Below are 18878 nucleotides of genomic sequence, written 5' to 3'. Positions count from 1 at the left end.
GAATTTTATAAATATTAAAAATATATTTAACAAAAAATTCAACCTATATTATAAAAATATAAAAAATTGGTACATCACCGATTAGAGCTGACGTGCTATATATGAAAAACTAATAACATACATTAAATTTGTTATTTGGACAAGAACAGAAAATTTGGGTTTTTTTTTTCAATACCCTCTTTTTGAAAACAAAACACTAAAATACCCCTATTTGAAAAAAATATATCAAAATGCCCCATTTTTTTTCTTTACTTACAAGTCGCCATTTGGAATGGCGACTTCCTTAAGGAAGCCCGAGTTCCAAATGGCTACTTCCCACTTGATTTTTTAAAAAATGGGCATTTTGGTATATTTTTTTTAAATGGGGGTATTTTAGTGTTTTTTTTTTCAAAAAGAGGATATTGAAAAAAAAAACCCGAAAATTTGACATCATGTATAAAATACATTTAAACTAGTGTATTTTTTTCATTATCATCATCTAAGGAGAGACAAAATGTTAATAAAAAAATTCAAACCTATATTTGTACGATATCTGAAGTTGAAATTTGTGTCTGAAACCCAAAAACAAAGTTTTTTAGGCCATACACAATAGCTAGCGTAGCATTACTTGAGAAAACTAATCTTCTTTGGATGAAACATGAAAGACACCAAATTTTATAGTAACTTTAAGTACTGTCTTTTTTTTGCCCAAAAAACGAAAGCAATTAGTGCTTGAAACCCCAATTCACGGCAAGCTCAACAAACCTATTAAACATAGTCATTTTTATTATAATAGTTAGATATACTGGTTTGGTTTGTATGTTATTTTGACTAAATATTTATATTATCTCTTCTCTAGATAGTTGGTTTGATAGTTTTTTTCTTTTTTAGTTCATTCTCTTCATATAAAAGAGAATTTTAATTTTGTCCATTTGTATTTTAAGAGAGTTATTTGTCTCAAATATGTTCTCTTTGAATATGATTACACTAAAATAGTATCAGTAGCAACTACATAGCGATTGCTCATGCATCTTCTTCCTTTTAATATGTTTGTTACTTTGTGCCTCTAATTCTTCATCCCTTCAAATCCCAATTGAAGCTATCAACATGATATGCTTGATCCTTACTTCATGCATCCGAATGATAATATGTGACTTGCTCTCGTTTCTCCGCCGCTTAATAACATCAACTTCCATACCTAGTCTATTGCCATGCTCGTTGTTCTCCGATCCAAGAACAAATTTGGGTTCATTCTTTGAACCCTAGATCACCATCCAGACTATGGTCGGATTTCTATTGCATGGGTTCGGTGTAACACTATGGTCTTGTCATAGATTGCAAACTCTATTGAATTGAAAATTGCCCAGAGTATCATGTGGATGAAATATGTTGCTGAAATTTGGAAGGAATTGAAGGACAAATATCATCAAGGTGATGTTTTTTGAATCCCATATTTACAAGATGAAATATTTGTTCTCCGTTAAGGTGATTCCACTATTTCTAACTACTTTACTAGTTCGAAAAAGCTTTGGCAAGAACTTGATAATGTTTGTCCTCTACCTACATGTTCCTGTAAACCACAATGGTCTTGCACCTTGTTAACTAATATTTGTGATTATTGAGAAAACGATTACGTAATTCGTTTCCTTAAAGGTCTTAGCGAGCAATATTCGCTTGTCCGATAAAAAATAATGTTAATACATCCAATTCCTCATATCAATAAGGTTTTTTTCTATGTTTATACAACAAGAACAACAATTCTTAAATCCTACTGAGGAACCAAAATCCATTGTTGTTGTTTCTAATTTTGGTCGTAGTTTTGACTCTAGTTCTTCCTCCATTGGTGGTCGCACCTATGATGGTCGTGGTTGTTGATTAAAAGATTTTCACTCACTACAATAAACATGGTTATTTTGTGGATGTGTGTTTAAAGAAACACGGTTATCCTCCTAACTATCCATGTCCCAGTTTTGCTTCCAACAATTGTTTATCTACCTCCCAAGATCATGATGCTCGTGACAATGCTAATGAAAACGATACCTCTGATGTTGTAGTTGGCTCAATAGGTTTCACCTTGGATCAACAAAAGGCTTTATTAGCATTGTTGTAAGCTTCTAATGCTTCATCTTCAACCACTATTAATCATATTTAGAAATTGTTCTCCGCTATTTTAGGTAATCATTTATCTCATTAAGTTTTGAACTTATGTACAATCATGTATGTTTTTCTACTAATACGTTTCAATCTATTAAATTTAATCCACATGGCTCCATGGTTATTGCTTAATTTATTGGCACTGTATTTTTTAATAACAATTTTTGTCTAACTAATGTAATTTACTTACCTCAATTTACCACCAATCTAATCTATGTTTTTAGATTAACTAGATCTATTAATTGTAATATATTGTTTCATGCTACTAATTGTTTGATACAAGACAATATCTCCTTGAACATGATTGGTAGACCTAGTGTTCAACATGATTTATATTTGCTCATTTTTCATCAGTTACATATTTCTACTAGTTCCGTTATTTCTTGTACTTTTGGTTCTATTTTGCTCTAGTATTCACCGTGTTCTAAGCTCCAAGTGTAATATTTGGCACTTTCGATTTAGCCATCCTTCTCTTGATACTTTGACACATATTAGTAAACAGTTTCCTTTTGTTCATGTTGATAAATGCATTGCCCCTTATGATATATGTTTGTTTGACAAATAGAAAAGGTTGCGAGTTTCTCATAGTGTTTCATGTTCTAATTTTTGCTTTTATTTATTTCACATGGACATATGGGATCATTTTTCTGTTCCTTCTATGTTTGGTTACAAATATTTTTTAATTGTTATTGATGACAATAGTAGATATTATTGGATTTTTCTTATGAAACTGAAATATGAAAATTCAATGCTTGTTAAATCTTTCATATCTTTTATTCAAACTAAGTTTAGTAAGAATGTAAAATGCATTTGATCTCACAATAACCGAGTTCCTTCTAAAATATTTTTAACAAATGAATGGCATTGTCCATCAAACATCTTGTGTTGAGACACCTCAGCAAAATAAAATTGTTGATCTTAAACATCAACAAATTTTGAATATAGCATGTGCCTTTTTATTTCAAATAAAATTACTCAAACCTTTTTGGGCTCATGCCATTATTCATGTAATATTTCTTATTAACAAACTCCCATCTAAATTTTTAAATTATTTTTCTTTATCACAAATTGCATAATACTGCTCCTAACATTTCCAACTTGAAAGTTTATGATTGCCTATGTTTTTCTACTACTTTGCAATCCAATAGAAAAAATTTTGACTCGCGGTCTCCCGAATGTGTTTAATTGGGAAACAAACCGGGTACTAAAGGCTATGTACTTTTTGATATGCTTTCTAAAGAAGTTTTTCTTTCTCGCAACACTGTTTTTCGAGTCTATCTTTCCTTATCCTATTGTTAATTTAAGTTTCCAACAACCAAATCCTACCTAAGTTGGTAATGAATTTGATTGTGATGAGCTACACAATAATTTTAGTGTTTCCCCTTCAAATTGCTCTTCTGCTCCTATTATAGGTTCTCCTCCAACTCATAATTTCGCTGCACCTCTTGATCACTCGAATGCCACCAACTATGATAAGGGTAACACACCTATTTTTAGACTATGTTGGTTCTGCATCTTCATCTAATCAGGGTAACACACCTATTTTCACTCTAAGAAGAAGTGGTAGAGTTACTCATCCTCTGTCATATCTTCAAGATTTCTATTGCTATATGTTAAAGGGTAAATTCAATAATTAGTTTTGTTCTTCTAACACCATTCAAGGTACTCCTTATCCATTGTCTATTACATATACTATGACAACTTATCGGTTTCTCACAAGATTTTTTCTATGATTATTTCTACTTTGAAAGAACCCACTTCTTATTCTAAAGCTGTTAAAGATTCCAATTGGAGGCTCGCAATAGCTTATAAACTCTAATCTCTTTTAAACAATCATACTGGGGATTTTACTTTGTTATCCTCCCAGTAAAAAGGTGATTAGATGTAAGTGGACTTTTAAATTAAAATTTCATGCAAATGGTCATGCCGAATGACACAAGGCTCACCTTGTTGTTAAAGGGTACGACTAGACTGAAAGTCATGATTATTTGGACACCTTCAGTCCAGTTGTTAAAACGACCACTATTAGATTATTAATTTTCGTGGCTGCCATGAACAACTGGTTTTTATTTCAACTCGACATAAACACGACTTTTCTCCATGGGGATCTCATTGAAGATGTTTATATGAAGGTCCCTCTTGGACTTGATATTTATAATAAAAATCTTGTTTGTAAACTAAAAAAATCTATTTATGGATTAAAGCAATCAAGTTGACAGTGGAATACCAAATTATGTTCATCATTAAAACAACTTGGTTTTTGTCAATCTAAATTTGATTATTCGTTGTTTACTCGCTCCACTTCTGTTGGTTATACAATCATTCTTATTTATGTTAACGGGCTTCTAATTGTTGGAAATAGTTTGAATGAAATTCAATCTGCTAAATCTACTTTGCAATCTGTATTTAGCATTAAAGATCTCGGCATGTTGAAATATTTTCTTGATTTTGAAATAACTTGGAATACAAATGGTATTTTCTCATATCAAAGGAAGTACTCTTTGGATCTTCTCTAATAAGATGGATTGGTTGGTTCAAAACCATGTCCAATACCAATGGATGCTAATTTAAAATTATCTATTTCAACTGGCTAAACTCTTACTAATGCCATTTTTTTGGGAAGTGTGATTGAAAAACTTTTGTATCTTTTTTGCTTTTTGTAGGTTAAGAGAATTTATTTCAGCACCTACAAACTTGCATCTCGGGGTTTCCTTTCATATTGTTTGGTTCATCAAGAGTGATCCTAGTAAATGACTATTTTTTCCATCTAACTCCTCATTTCACATCAAAGGCTTATGCGATTTTAATTCGGGTGTGCAAGTCACAAGACGTTCCATAACGGGTTTTTACTTCTTCCTTGGTGATTCGTTAATTTCATGAAAAAGTAAAAACCAACTCATTGTTTCACGCTTTTCATCGGAGGGAGAATATTGTGCGCTAACTCAAGATACATGTGAAGCTCAACGGCTTCTTTACCAACTACACGACCTGCATATTCCTCATCTTAAACCAGTTATTTTGCATTGCGACAATACATTTTCTCTTCATATTGCTTCAGTTCTCATTTGCCATGAACAAACAAAACACATTGAGATGATTTGTCATGTAGTTCAAGACAATATTTAAGATAGAACTCTTCACTTAATATTAATCCCTTGTGCTAAACAAGCTGAAGACATCTTCACGAACACTACAAGAAAAACAATCATTTTGTGGTCGGAAAAAACCCTCACAAATTAGTGACCGAAAAAGCTCTCACAAATACAAAAATTCAAATTTGTCTTTATTTGTGGCTGAAAAAGCCCTCACAAAAGACTACAATTTTAGCTGGATTTTGTGGCTGCCTAAGCCCTCACAAAATCACAACGTTGTCATTTTGTGAAGGCTTAGGCCGCCATAAAATTCAGCTGAAATTAGAGTCCTTTGTGAGAGTTTTTTCAGCCACAAAATCAACCCTTTGTGAGGGTGAAGGCCGCCACAAAGGCAAGTTATTTGTTGTCGCCCAGGCCGCCACAAAATTATTGGTCTGTTGCACTTTGTGAGGGCAAAGACCGCCACAAATGCCTTATTTTCTGACTGTTAAAGCCGTCACAAAAGATCAATAATTTTCTATAAATATCACTCCACTCCTCTTATTATTTTTCACTTCTACTTTCTCTCTTAACTTTCTTTCTAAATTTTCTCTCCATCTTCTCTCTACAAAAATTATTTCTCTAAGGTTGTTCTTTACTATCTTGAATTTTGGTAAGTTTATATTATATGAATTTATTTCTCCAAGGTTGTTCTTTAATTTATTTTTGATTTGAATTTAATGAATATTATTGAATATTAATGAATATTATTTGAATTTATTTTTGTTTAATGAATATTATTGAATTTTTTATTTTGACAGTGGTGATATAGTATTTACTTCAAAGAGTTCTCAGCTATGTGAAAGCTTCAAGTCAGACACTACTCGACATCAAGTTAGTATTTTATACATTTTAAATATAGATTAGTAAAATATGTGATATTATAAATATATTTATATTATTTTTAAAATATATAAAAAATTCGTCATTCGAAATGTTATTATAGAAATTATGTTGTTTACATAATATACGATAAATAAAAATTTGAAACACATGTAAAACTTATTGATTTTAATATAATTATTTTTTTAAAAAATATTATTAAAATTGATGATATTATAAATATATTTATATTATTTTTATATTATATAAAAAATTCGTCATTCGAAATGTTATTATAGAAATTATGTTGTTTACATAATATACGATAAATAAAAATTTGAAACACATGTAAAACTTATTGATTTTAATATAATTATTTTTTAAAAAAATATTATTAAAATTGATGATATTAATATTTGTTGTTAGTTATTAAAAAGAGTTGTAGTTGAGTTCGTACAAAAAATTTATATACTTTAACAATCTCTATTTTTGTTTATATATAAGGAGCTATTTTATGAAAAATTTCATTAAACATCATTTAAAATTTTATTTTAGTTTATATAATTATAGTCTTTATAATAATTTATTATATTGTTTGCAAATGTTCCCCTAATTGATATATAAAGTACGTCAAAATTTATATATAATGCTTTTTAAAATTTTATTTTGATTTATATAATTATATTCTTGATAATAATTTATTATATTCACATCAACTTCCTCAACCTCAACCAGATCAAACTCCATACCGACCAACTATGCCAACAGGCTTGATCAGACCAAATTTAAATCAACCTCAACCAGCTATGACTCCTCCTTCGACTAGTGGTGGTGTAGTTGAAGATGAAATCCAATTTCGAATCATAATGTCTCCTCCCACACAAATTAATAATACTTTTGAGGGACTTCTGTCGTCGGGTAACATTCCAGCAAATAATGATGGAGGGAGTGGAGCGATTGATCAGAGGAATTATTACGATGATTAATGATGTACTTGAATAATTTCTTAATTTTACTTTTGGTTTGTACGAACACATTATATCTTGTCCTATTTAATTATGGTGTGTTTAATTTTTGGTTTGTAAGACATGACTTATTAATTTTAGAATGTTTTATTTGGTTTGGTAGTAATTACTTTAATTAATATTTTATTTTTATATATAATAGTTATTTAAATTTAAATTTAAATTTAAATTTAATTTAAATATTATATTTTAAATTTAATTTAAATTTTAATTAAATTGTAATATTATATTTTAAATTTATATTGATATTAGTTTATTATATATAATATATTTAATTTAAATTTAATTTAAATTTAAATATTATATTTTAAAATTATATTGATAATAATTTATTATATATAATATCAATTTTTAATATTAATTTCGAATTTAATAAAATTATTTTTTTAATAAAGTGAAACTTTTGTATGAGCCTAAACCCTCACAAAATATTTATTTTTTAATTTGTTTCATCCTTTGCGGCAGCCTAAGCCCTCACAAAGGGAGACATTTGTGGTGGCTGCCCCACAAAAGCTCAATTTTAAAATTCAGCTTTAACTTTTGTGGTGGTCTAAGCCCTCACAAAATGAGGAATTTGTGGCGGCTAAGTCCTCACAAAATGAGGACTTTGTGACGGTCTTTGCCCTCACAAATGACAATGTAAATTTCAAATTTTGTAGCTGGGTTTGTGACCACCTTATTTGTGGCTGCCTAAGGCCGCCACAAATATCTCTTTTGTGGCTGCTTTTCCCTTTGTGAGGGCTTTTGACACTAACAAATTCCATGAATTCTTATTGTGGAAGGCATTTTAATGGATAGCAAATGTTAAGCACAAATGTTCTATTTGAATATGATTTCACCAACAAAACCCACTCTTCTTAAGCTCTTCAAACTCATACCAAGCACCCACAGTTTGCCAGAGTTAAAATCTGCTACAAACTCAAAACCTACAACAGTAATAACATCTAAAAATAAATTCTAGTTTTAAAATAACAGTTTAATCATTCTTTACTAAACCAGTTGCAAAGTAACACTAAACAATTGAGAAGCTAATTTATCATATTTTGAGAGATGACTTTACATCCATATGTTTAATTAAAGAGATGACACTTTATTCTCTTACTAAAAATATTTATAAAGATGAAGAACGAATGTGTTTCTCAATTTGTGTCATGAATGACACAAACTGTTTAACAAGAGCCACCGATTTATCCTTAGAAGGATTAAACAAATGAAACACGTGTCCTTCATCTTCAGTCTCCACCATCTCCAACACTCCATTCCACCCGCTCTTCTTTAACGCCTCATAATAACTCCTTCCTCTCTCCCTTAGAAAATCATTCTCCGCCACAAACACCAACATCTTCCCACAACTCAAACTCGAAAGATTTGGATCATTCACCGGGTGTATTTTGGGGTCATTAAGTCCACCATAACTCGGATACAAAAACTCCAAAAGCTCGTCTTTCTTATTGTTTCCAAAGTAAGGATGAAGCAACACTATCCCTTGAACCTTCAACGATCCAAACCCCTCCGTTGAACCTCGCATCGCCATGTTATGGGCGAGGTTACCTCCGGCGCTGTCTCCGGCAATGAAAACAATATTGAGATCGGCGTGGTCTTTGAGCCACAACTCAGAACCTTTTGAGATCCATTGAATGGCTTCCCATGTGTCATCGTAAGCGATAGGGAGGGGGTGTTCAGGTGCTAACCTGTAATAAACGGATAACATTACATATAGTTAGGTTAGGAGTTAATTACATTTTACTCTTTGGCACAACTAATAAAAATAAGATTCTTATCATTCAAATCTAAATCAACCCTAATAATAAATAAATAAGTTCTTGCCTGTGGAAAGTGGTTCCACTTCCACGTTCACACGCTTCCGCACCATTTCGAAATCACCATTTATTTTCTTCTTTTTTTTTTTTTTTTGAGAAAAAATTTCCAGATTCATGAACATTCGGCACTAGCACTAATGATAAAAATACAATACCAAATGTTAATTACTCCTCTTCTTCTATAATAATTGAGCCGATCATTTTACATAAAAGAAAATATTATTTTTACAAAATTATAATATTAGTGTAATATCGATATTAATTAAAAGACTGACAATTTATTTACAAATGAATTGAGATCGAGTAAATATTAATTTTTTATAAGAAAAACAATGGAGACGGGAGGGTCATTGTATATCTCTCTAACCATGTTTTGTGAAAACAACAGTTCCATATTTTCATATATTTCAAACTGATATGTGAATGAATCTAGAATTTTTCTCCAAAAAAAAAAACTGGGAAAAGGTGATTTACAAAGTTAGCTTGCGCATGATTAAAAGAGGAGAAAAGCTTTCATAAAAAACAAGGAGGAAAGAAATAAGATCTTATTTTTTAGAGAGAAAAACAGACACTGCCGTCTCCACTTTCATGTTTAAAAATAAAAAATAGGTGTCATCACCCCCGAGTAAAAAAATTAAAATTAAGAGGATATGATATGTAAAATTAATATTAACAAAATTAAATTATTAATAATTGAATGACATGTGATATTAAAAATTTTAATTTAATTAATTTTAATAAATATCATATTAATACATAGTTAAATAAATTAAAAAATATTATTAATCAAAAAAATTATAATATCAATACAAACTTTTTTCAAACTATTCTGCAGAACTTGTAAAGAAAAAATTGATAAATCTCACAATTTCATGGGTTTTGCCTAAGAATAATGTGTTGTGTCGGTCGTCAACCAAAAATTTCTCCAATTGTAATTAATTATTACATTTATGCTATTTGATATGACCATTTTTTCAGCCAAAAAATAGACACTCACACATTTTAATTTTGTGAAAAAAAAAAGTGAAAATTAGAGTTTGGCAGAATTCATGGATAGTTGAAATAAAAAGGCAAAATGCACTCTTTTGTTTATGTATCCCACTTGGGCGTCACATGAAGCATTTCCTTAATTATAAGTTAGAAAAATAATTGTCTGGATACAATTATATTGGCATATCATTAAAACATATAAACACAAAATACATATTATTTATTAATTTTGAAAATATATATTATTTTTTATTTAATTTTTTATTTATAAATACCTTAATTATTATGAGATAGAAGAATAATATTTGCTATAAGTTAATTAAAAATTATTAATTTTATTATAATCACTATATAAAATAGATATATATTTATCGTAGACCATTTTGTTTGTTGAGTAGATTTCAAATAATTAAATCATATTCTGTGAGTTATTTCAACTTTTCTGATTAAAATAATTTCAAATACCTGTAATGAACGGAGAAAACGATGACGTTTGCTTGTGCGGCAACGGTGTTAAGGTGATGGTGGTAACCAGTGTTGAAGGGAGAGCAGATGCAGAAAGCACCGCCGTGGATGTAAATGAGGATAGGGAGTTTTCGAGAGGCGGTGGCGTTCGGGGGAAGGTAGAGACGAGCTCCGATGCCGGTGTCAGAGTTGATTGTTATGTCTTTGGATTGAACGCCGGTTAATGAGTCGGTGCCGGGTGGAGTGGTTTCGGTGCCGAGGAGGCGTTCGACGCGACCGTCTTTGTAGAGACGGAAGAGGTAAGGGAATTCGCGAACGATTTCGTTGGAATTGGGATCCATAGTGTAGCGTGTAGATTTTAACTTGAATGAAAAAGTGAAGTGATGCAAGAGGATTTATTGTGTTTTGTAGAGAGAGAGAGGGAAAGGGAAAGTGGAGATAACGGTTTAACTGGTTCGGAGGTCAATTCGGTTTTTCAAAAGCTAACAATATTCTCTCCAATCAAATGTCATATTTGAGGGTGGTCCTTGAGTTTCAATCCTGTGGATTGTGTACTGAAATTTATTTGTAATGGTTTTGTGAGTTTTTTGAGAGGGAAGATGGGTATTATATGATTTGCTATGAATGGGTAATTTGATTCATTACGGTATAATTTTAGTTGTTGCCACATAGAGATTTTTTTTGCCGGTGGTGTCCAATTAAAGATGCGAGCGGACCTTATCATTTTGTCGTCAAAACTCTTTCTAAGAATATAAAATGAATATGCTTGTATAATTTTAGTTATTTATTTTTTAGGTAATATTTATTTTAGTTATTTATTTATATTTTTAACTTTTATAAATGATATATTTTAATTATTGTTTTTATTACAATAAATGTTATAACAATATTCAATCTTTTAGAATTTATTCTAACAATTGTTAATATCTATACATTACAACATTCTATAAAAAAAATTCATTTAATTCAATAATAGTTTTGTATTTGAAAAAAATTATTGTTACATATTTTAAAACGTATATAGACTTTTCAAAATCAATGACATTTATCAAAATTTACTGTATTTTCACATCATCTTTTGCACGTCAAACTTTACAATGGATTTAAGATTTGATCTCAATATTTTATGACAACAAATATATAATTGTTTAAAAAAAATTATAGTAAAAGTGATTAAAATATACCACAAATAAAAGATAAAGTAACAAAATAAATAAATAAAACTATAAATGACTCACACGGATATTAAATAAAAGATAAATTATCGAAATTATATTTAAGTTTTTTTAAATCTAAATTTATAAACTTTGTTTTGGTACACATTTTTTTTTTCTAAATAAAATAGGAAATAAACTCACATATTATTACAAAGTTAAAAATTTAAAGTCTATCTAACATTTATTGAATTGAACTAACCTTGCGGTAGACTGTAAACTTGTATTGTAAGAGGTTATAAACTTTAATGACAAGATTTTCTAAACTTGTATTGTAAGAGGTTATAAACTTTAATGACAAGATTTTCTAACATTTTATTATACAGTTTAAATATATTAACTTTTATCCATCAAATATAGCAATTATCTCTTCTAAAAAGACTAAAATAGTATCATTCAAACTTCAAATTAATTTTTTCAAAGAATAAACATATAATTTTTTTAAAATAAATAAATAAATTTAACGGTTGAGAGAATCCACATCAGCAACACACATATGATAACTTCTTCACCAACTGAGTCTTGTGATAAATGTTAGGACATGAAATAAAAGCGAATCAAATCCTAAACTAATTGCCATTTAATTATAATCAATGAGTTTCATTGCAATTTATTTTGCTATTAGAATTCAATGAGTTGTATTCGGTTTATTTCTATTTTTTCTTTTTTATCCTCAATTTGTTTAACCTTCTAATGATGTAAATGTAAATGGGTGATAAGCTGAACGAAGATGCAACAATGACTGTGAGCATGCAAGTGCATCAAAAGTATTATCTTCTCATTTTTTTCTTTGTTTCTAAATCTCTATCTCTTCAAAGTATTGTTGCATCTTTTCTTCTCTCTTCCAAATTTTATTATACTCTTTTGTTTGTAAATTAATATTTTGATCTAAAAGAAGTATAAAATGTTTAGAAATTAGGAAATTAACAATAACAAATTAAGAGTAAGGTTTTTTTTATACAACCTTTCATTTTCTTAGTACATTTTTCATTTTATATTTTTATATAGTCTAATTTTTTATTTATGGATAACATTAAAGAATGTAAAACTAGTTGGGTGAATATGGAACCATGGGCCCCTTGGCTAGGCTAGCTACTGTCCTTTTCTCACTATCGAAAACTATTAATTTTTGTTTGAATTTTATAGAGGTGGCAAAATAGATAGATGTGGATGATAATTGATAGACAAAAAACATCCATTAAATTATTAATAATCACTAAAATGTTTGCAAAAAAAAAAAATTCAATTCAATCCATCTATTTAAAATAAAAAATTATCCAATCCATTTATTATCATATTTTTAATGGAGAAGTATTCAACTAATCCATATAAATTACTACCCTTTTTTTTTAACTTTTTCAATAAACTAATTATAATATTTGTTTCTTTTAAGGAATTATAATAGGTTTTTTTATTAGATTATCCCTTTTTTTTTTAATACCAATCTACCCTACTTTGAAATTAATATACCAATCTGCCCTACTTTTTTGCCCTAGATGCAAGTCGCATCCTGGGGCTGCGACCTCTTGAAAGGCATAAATTTCAACTGCAACACATGGTCGCATCCTGGGGATGCGACCTCCCACTTGGGAAGTTTTTTTTTTTTTTTTTTTTGAATTTTTGGTGGATAAAATAGGAGGTCGCATTCCCAAGATGCGCCCATGTGTTGCAGTTGAAATTTTTGCCTTTCAAGAGGTCGCAGCCCCAGGATGCGACTTGCATCTGGGGCAAAAAAGTAGGGCAGATTGGTATATTAATTTCAAAGTGGGGTAGATTGGTATTAAAAAAAAAAAAGGATAATCTAATAAAAAACCCATTATAATATTTGTTATTATTTATAAAAAATAATATATTTATTATTATAAAAACTTTAATTTATTTTGATGGAAAATTCATTTTTTTTTCTTTTTAGTCTAAAATATTATTTTTATGTTAATTTAAAAAATCACTTTTTTTTGTTATTTTAAAAATTATAAAATTATTAATTTCTAAAAAAATATTATTTATCATATTAAAAAAATTAATGCTTTTCTATATTAAATTTAAAAAATTATTAACTTATTTTGAAAATAATAAATATCATTTTATTTATTATTTTCAAAAACAGTTTGATTTTAAGAAAAAGGCAGTTTACTGAAACAGTATCTTTAAAAAGGAAAACATGTTTTTTAAATATATATAGTAATATAAATATTATTATTTATTTTTAATTAAATAATAGACGGGTGATGGTAGTGGTAGAAGGTGGAGTTCCGACAGCTATCACGGTGGAGCTCTGGCAGCTTGCGACGGATTCAATAACCACCAATATTATTAATTTAATATTTAAATAAATAAATTATAATATTTAATCTTTATTTTTATTTTACAATTAGATTACTTATTTTTGAATTAATAAAAAAACTGGTTTTTAAAATGCTTTAAAAAAAAATCAGTTTATTACAAAAAATAAAAGTTTCAGTTTTTTCAAATAATAAATAAATTTATTTTCAGAAATTATTTTTTAAAATGATATTTTTTAGATCAATTATAATAATATTTATAAAGCTATCTATATTATAAATTTATAATAAAAAAAAAATATATGTAATGGATTTGAAAAAATTGTAGGATGGATTGATCTATTAATTAATTTTAAGTTTTGTTGATGGATTGGATGAATAAATAAGTGGACGGATTGAATAGATGATAACCTATAATGGCTTGAATTGTCACCCCTAAAATATTCTTAGATATATGTATAATTATATAATGTGGCAGGTTAATTAACATGTATGGTGTTTATTGAAATTCATACTCTCGGTTTAATGTTGTAAATTGGTTGTGTGACACACCTGAAATTTGAATTTGAATTTAGTAGTAAAGATACTTTTTTTAAGTAGACAATGTAATTAATAATTAATTATTAATTTTATTACGGAGAAAATTTGAATTGCCGAAATCATGATCTCTTTGTCACTTTAATTCCCTCAAACAAGTTTATGAATCTCCGATAAATATTGCATTTGACTTGTTTATGTAAACAATCTTAATTAAAAGCTTAAGTTTAATTTATTTAAAAATAACACGGATTAAGTATGGATTATGTAGGTTATTTATAATTAAATTATTCGCATTTATAAAATTTATTTTTTAATTACTTTTGTAACTTATCAATTTAGTACTCAATAGTTTTTTTAACATTATATGATAATCTATAAAAATATACTATTACTTAACAAATAGTTTGTGAAATCGACTACTACAAGAAAGTGTTTAAAAACATTATCATTACAAAAGCATGAGTCAAAATATGCAATTTAAGCTTAATCATTACAAAAGCATGAGTCCAAACAGATATAAACCCCACCTATTTATTGAGATAGATATCGTGTCTATTGCTAGCAGAGCAACGTTACCCAACAAAAGACCATAACAACTTAAAGACCAACAAAAGACCATAACAACTTAAAGACCAACAAAAGACCATAACAACTTAAAGACCAATATGAGCTATATATCCACGATTTGTTTTTAATATTGAGCTTGTAGTGTCTATGTTTTGTATCATTGATTGTAAAAATGAGCTTAATCGAACATTAACGAGTCAAGTATGAATAGTTCACAAATAGCTATGCTCGCAAATATAAGAGTTGTTTCTACTCTTCTTGTTGTTACTCTTATTACTATTATTCTTCTTGTTAATTTGATTTGGAACTTAAACATACTAGAGTCTAGGTGTTAATATTCATTCATTTTTGCATCCATATGTTCAAACTTGTTGTGTTAGACGACAGTGTGTAAATAGATGTTCTTCGCATCATTAAAACAGACAGGGCAAGCTGTATCTCATATCATACTTTTTCTTTTCCAAGCTACTTCTAGTTCGAAGAATTGACTTTGCTAGTCTCATAGGAGATTCTTGACACAATTAGGCACATTTAACTTCCATAAAAGGTGGCCTCGATGAGGATGCTTCATGATTGATTTTCTTTCTCTTTTCAAACAGAAGGTGGTATATATGTTGATTTTACAGAGAATTATTTTCCATCCTTTTCCCAATAACATCATATATAAGATATTAATTAATATGAAATTTTAAAGTTACTACAATAAATACAAAATTATATGTACCAGACTTTGAAGTTTAATAAGTTTAATAAATTTATTCTAATTAGTTTTATATCAATTATGAATTTAAAATGCATACACAATTACCCACGTGAAACCCGAAAAATATAAACATGCACCAAGAGAATTGAAAAGAAAATGGATTTATTCCGTCCACATGGATATGAAGAAGTCAACACATGGACTCTAGTTTTCAGAGTTACAACAATAACCCAAAAGAAAACATTTTGTAGTAGTTAGCTAAGAAAACTATAAAAATGATTCTAAAGGGTTTAGTTCCCAATCACCCAATTTATTTAGTATAGGTTTGTATGTATATAGGTTATTTTGCAAGAGTGATGCAAAATATGCATAGGATATAATTTAGGAAGATGCAGAGTTAACATCTTTGGCAGTTTGTGTGATGAATGAGATAAACTGTTGAACAAGAGCTACGGATTTCTCCTTAGTGGGATCAAACAAATGAAACACGTGTCCTTCACCTTCAGTCTCCACCATCTCCACCGCTCCACTCCACCCGCTCTTCTTCAATGCATCATAATAAGTCCTTCCTCTCTCCCTAAGAAAATCTTTCCCTGCCACAAACACCAACACTTTACCACAACCCAAACTCGAAAGATTTGGATCATTCGCAGCGTGTATTTTGGGGTCATTAAGTCCGCCATAACTAGGGTACAAAAACTCCAAAAGCTCGTCTTTCTCCTCGTTTCCAAAGAAAGGATGAAGCAACACTATCCCTTGAAGTTTCAACGATCCAAACCCCTCCGTTGCACCTCGCATGGCCATGTTATGTGAGAGGTTACCTCCAGCGCTGTCTCCGGCAAAGAAAACAATGTTGAGATCGGCGTGGTCTGCGAGCCAAGGGTCGGTAGCTTTAGAGATCCATTGAATGGCTTCCCACGTGTCATCGTAAGCAACGGGGAGAGGGTGTTCGGGTGCTAACCTGTAATGAATGGAGAAAACGACGATGTTTGCTTGTGCAGAAACAGTGTTGAGGTGATGGTGGTAACCAGTGTTGTAGGGAGAGCAGACACAGAAAGCGCCTCCATGGATGTAAACGAGGAGAGGGAGTTTTTGGGTGGTAGTGGCGTTTGGTGGGAGGTAGAGACGAGCAGCAAGGCCAGTTTCAGAGTTGATAGTAATGTCTTTGGATTGAACGCCGGTTAATGGGTCGGTGCCAGCAGGGGTGGTTTCAATGCCGAGAAGGCGTTCGACGCGACCGTCTTTGTAGAGACGGAAAAGGTTGGGGAATTCGCGAACGATTTCGTTGGAATTTGGATCCATAGTGTGTACTGTAGTATTTAGGATTTGAATTGAATGAAAAGGTGATGTGATGTAAGAGGATGATTTGTTGTGTTTTATAAAGAGAGAGTGAAAGAGGAGATAGCGGTTGAATCGGTGTGTCTAATGACAACGTAAGGTTAAGGCTAATTTTGTCTTCGGAAGTTACGTTTAGCTCACCATTAAACCAACGGTCACTTCCTTTTGTCAAAACCTAACTATTCTCTCCAATCAAATCTTATCTTTCAATTTCTTTATTTATTTGTACAATACTGCATTTTCTTTTCAAATTATACATATATTTTTCTTAGTATTCAAATTTTTGTTTGACTTTTATTTATAGTATTTTTAATTATTTATTATTTTTGATTCAATTGTAGTTTTGATCTCTTAATTTAACAGAATTATGAAAGAAGTCTCTATGTTATTTCCCTCCGGTTTTTGTTTTTAAATAGAATTTTAATTTAAAATTTGATATAATGTCATTTTTTTAAGTCACACCACACTATTTATGATTATAGATTTCATATACAATTATAGAATGAGATATTGAGACACAGTATAGCTTAAATAAGCGGAAAAAATGACACTTCATCAATATAGGGACAAAAAGTACAATTAAGTCATTACTTTTTGTTTATAATAAATAATTAGAAATAATTTTAACAAAATAATTATTATTACTACTTTAAATTTTAAAAATGATAAATAAAAAATAATTTAATTCTTTAAAAAATGGCACTTAATAAAGAATACATAGAATATTATAAAATACAAAAACGAATAAAAAGAATATTTTTTTAAGAAGAGAATACTATTTTAAAAATAATAGAGATTAATATTTATATAAGGACATTCGTAATTTAAAAAAAGAAAGTTTTACACGTAACTTAACTTATATTTTATCATTCTCTCATGTCATAGCATTATTTTATTTTAAAATTTATGCACAGAGATTTAAATATAAAATATTGTTGAATATTTGTATAAAACTCTATTATATTCTATCCAAAATGAATCACAAGTACAAATTTATTAAATAAGACATATTTATAAAGTTAATTTACCATATTTAGATTATGAAATTTTAATATAATTAATTGCGTAAATTTCCTAACAGAGTATTGTCTCCATACTTAAATAAATATAAGTAAAATTTGAATTGTATCTGGTCTAATAAATTTGAACCATATATATTTCGACATTTATTTATATTTAAATTCATAAGGATTAGTATTTATGCATTTGGATTAAATTCATTCTTAAAATAGACAAGACAATTGTTAGTTAATAAGAAAATTTATGTTTCTAGCATTTTTTTTAATAATAATATTGTTTATCTGAATTATCATTTAAGATAAAAATTATATTAAGAGAGGTTTGATGGCTCAACTAGTTTGAGTTAGGGATTAAAGAAGTTGGATAATTAAAAATAAAAAAGAGTTTAAATATTGATGAAATAATAAATATTAAATTAACAGCTAAAATTTGTGGTTCCAAAAGAAAGAAAGAAATACCAAAATTTTATCTACTTAAAATACATATATTTAAAATTTCTTAAATATGTAAAACTTTTATAAAATTAAAATTGTGAGCATCATTATGAAAAAGATAACATTAAGAATTATGTAATTTTAATATAAATTAAAAACTTATATTTCATTTAAAATATTTATTAATCAAAATACTTGCTAATTTGTAATCTTAATTTTAATTATTTTATGATTGTAAATAATCTAATACATCAAAAAATTTCCCACTCAACATCTCTCTTAGACCGGAGCTCCAAAGATATTTCCATGTTTTCTAGTAAACTAAAAAAATCGTTTAATAATAGTTAGTTTGCTTCAATCTCTTCTATATTAAATAAATAAATGGAAGATTTAA

At 28.8% G+C, this 18878-nt stretch overlaps 2 protein-coding genes across 2 annotated transcripts; both read right to left on the bottom strand.

The window, feature by feature from the left end:
- Positions 1-8049: 8049 nt before the first annotated feature.
- On the bottom strand, positions 8050-11077 carry LOC101495029 (probable carboxylesterase 2). Its single transcript, XM_004505142.4, has 2 exons — positions 10387-11077; positions 8050-8802 (listed from the first exon to the last, which is right to left on the bottom strand). Exons 1-2 carry the CDS (start codon positions 10725-10727, stop codon positions 8223-8225), a joined length of 921 nt encoding a protein of 306 aa, XP_004505199.1. The 5' UTR covers positions 10728-11077; the 3' UTR covers positions 8050-8222.
- A 4760-nt stretch (positions 11078-15837) lies between these two features.
- Positions 15838-17067, bottom strand: LOC101494704 (2-hydroxyisoflavanone dehydratase-like). The gene has a single exon (XM_004505141.4). The coding sequence runs from the start codon at positions 16992-16994 to the stop codon at positions 16074-16076; it is 921 nt and encodes a 306-aa protein (XP_004505198.1). The 5' UTR covers positions 16995-17067; the 3' UTR covers positions 15838-16073.
- Positions 17068-18878: the final 1811 nt, after the last annotated feature.

This window comes from Cicer arietinum, chromosome 6, assembly GCF_000331145.2.
Source record: "Cicer arietinum cultivar CDC Frontier isolate Library 1 chromosome 6, Cicar.CDCFrontier_v2.0, whole genome shotgun sequence".
Lineage (NCBI taxonomy): Eukaryota > Viridiplantae > Streptophyta > Magnoliopsida > Fabales > Fabaceae > Cicer > Cicer arietinum.
Note: the sequence above shows the minus strand (reverse complement) of the source record. Positions and strands in the feature narration are given on the sequence as shown.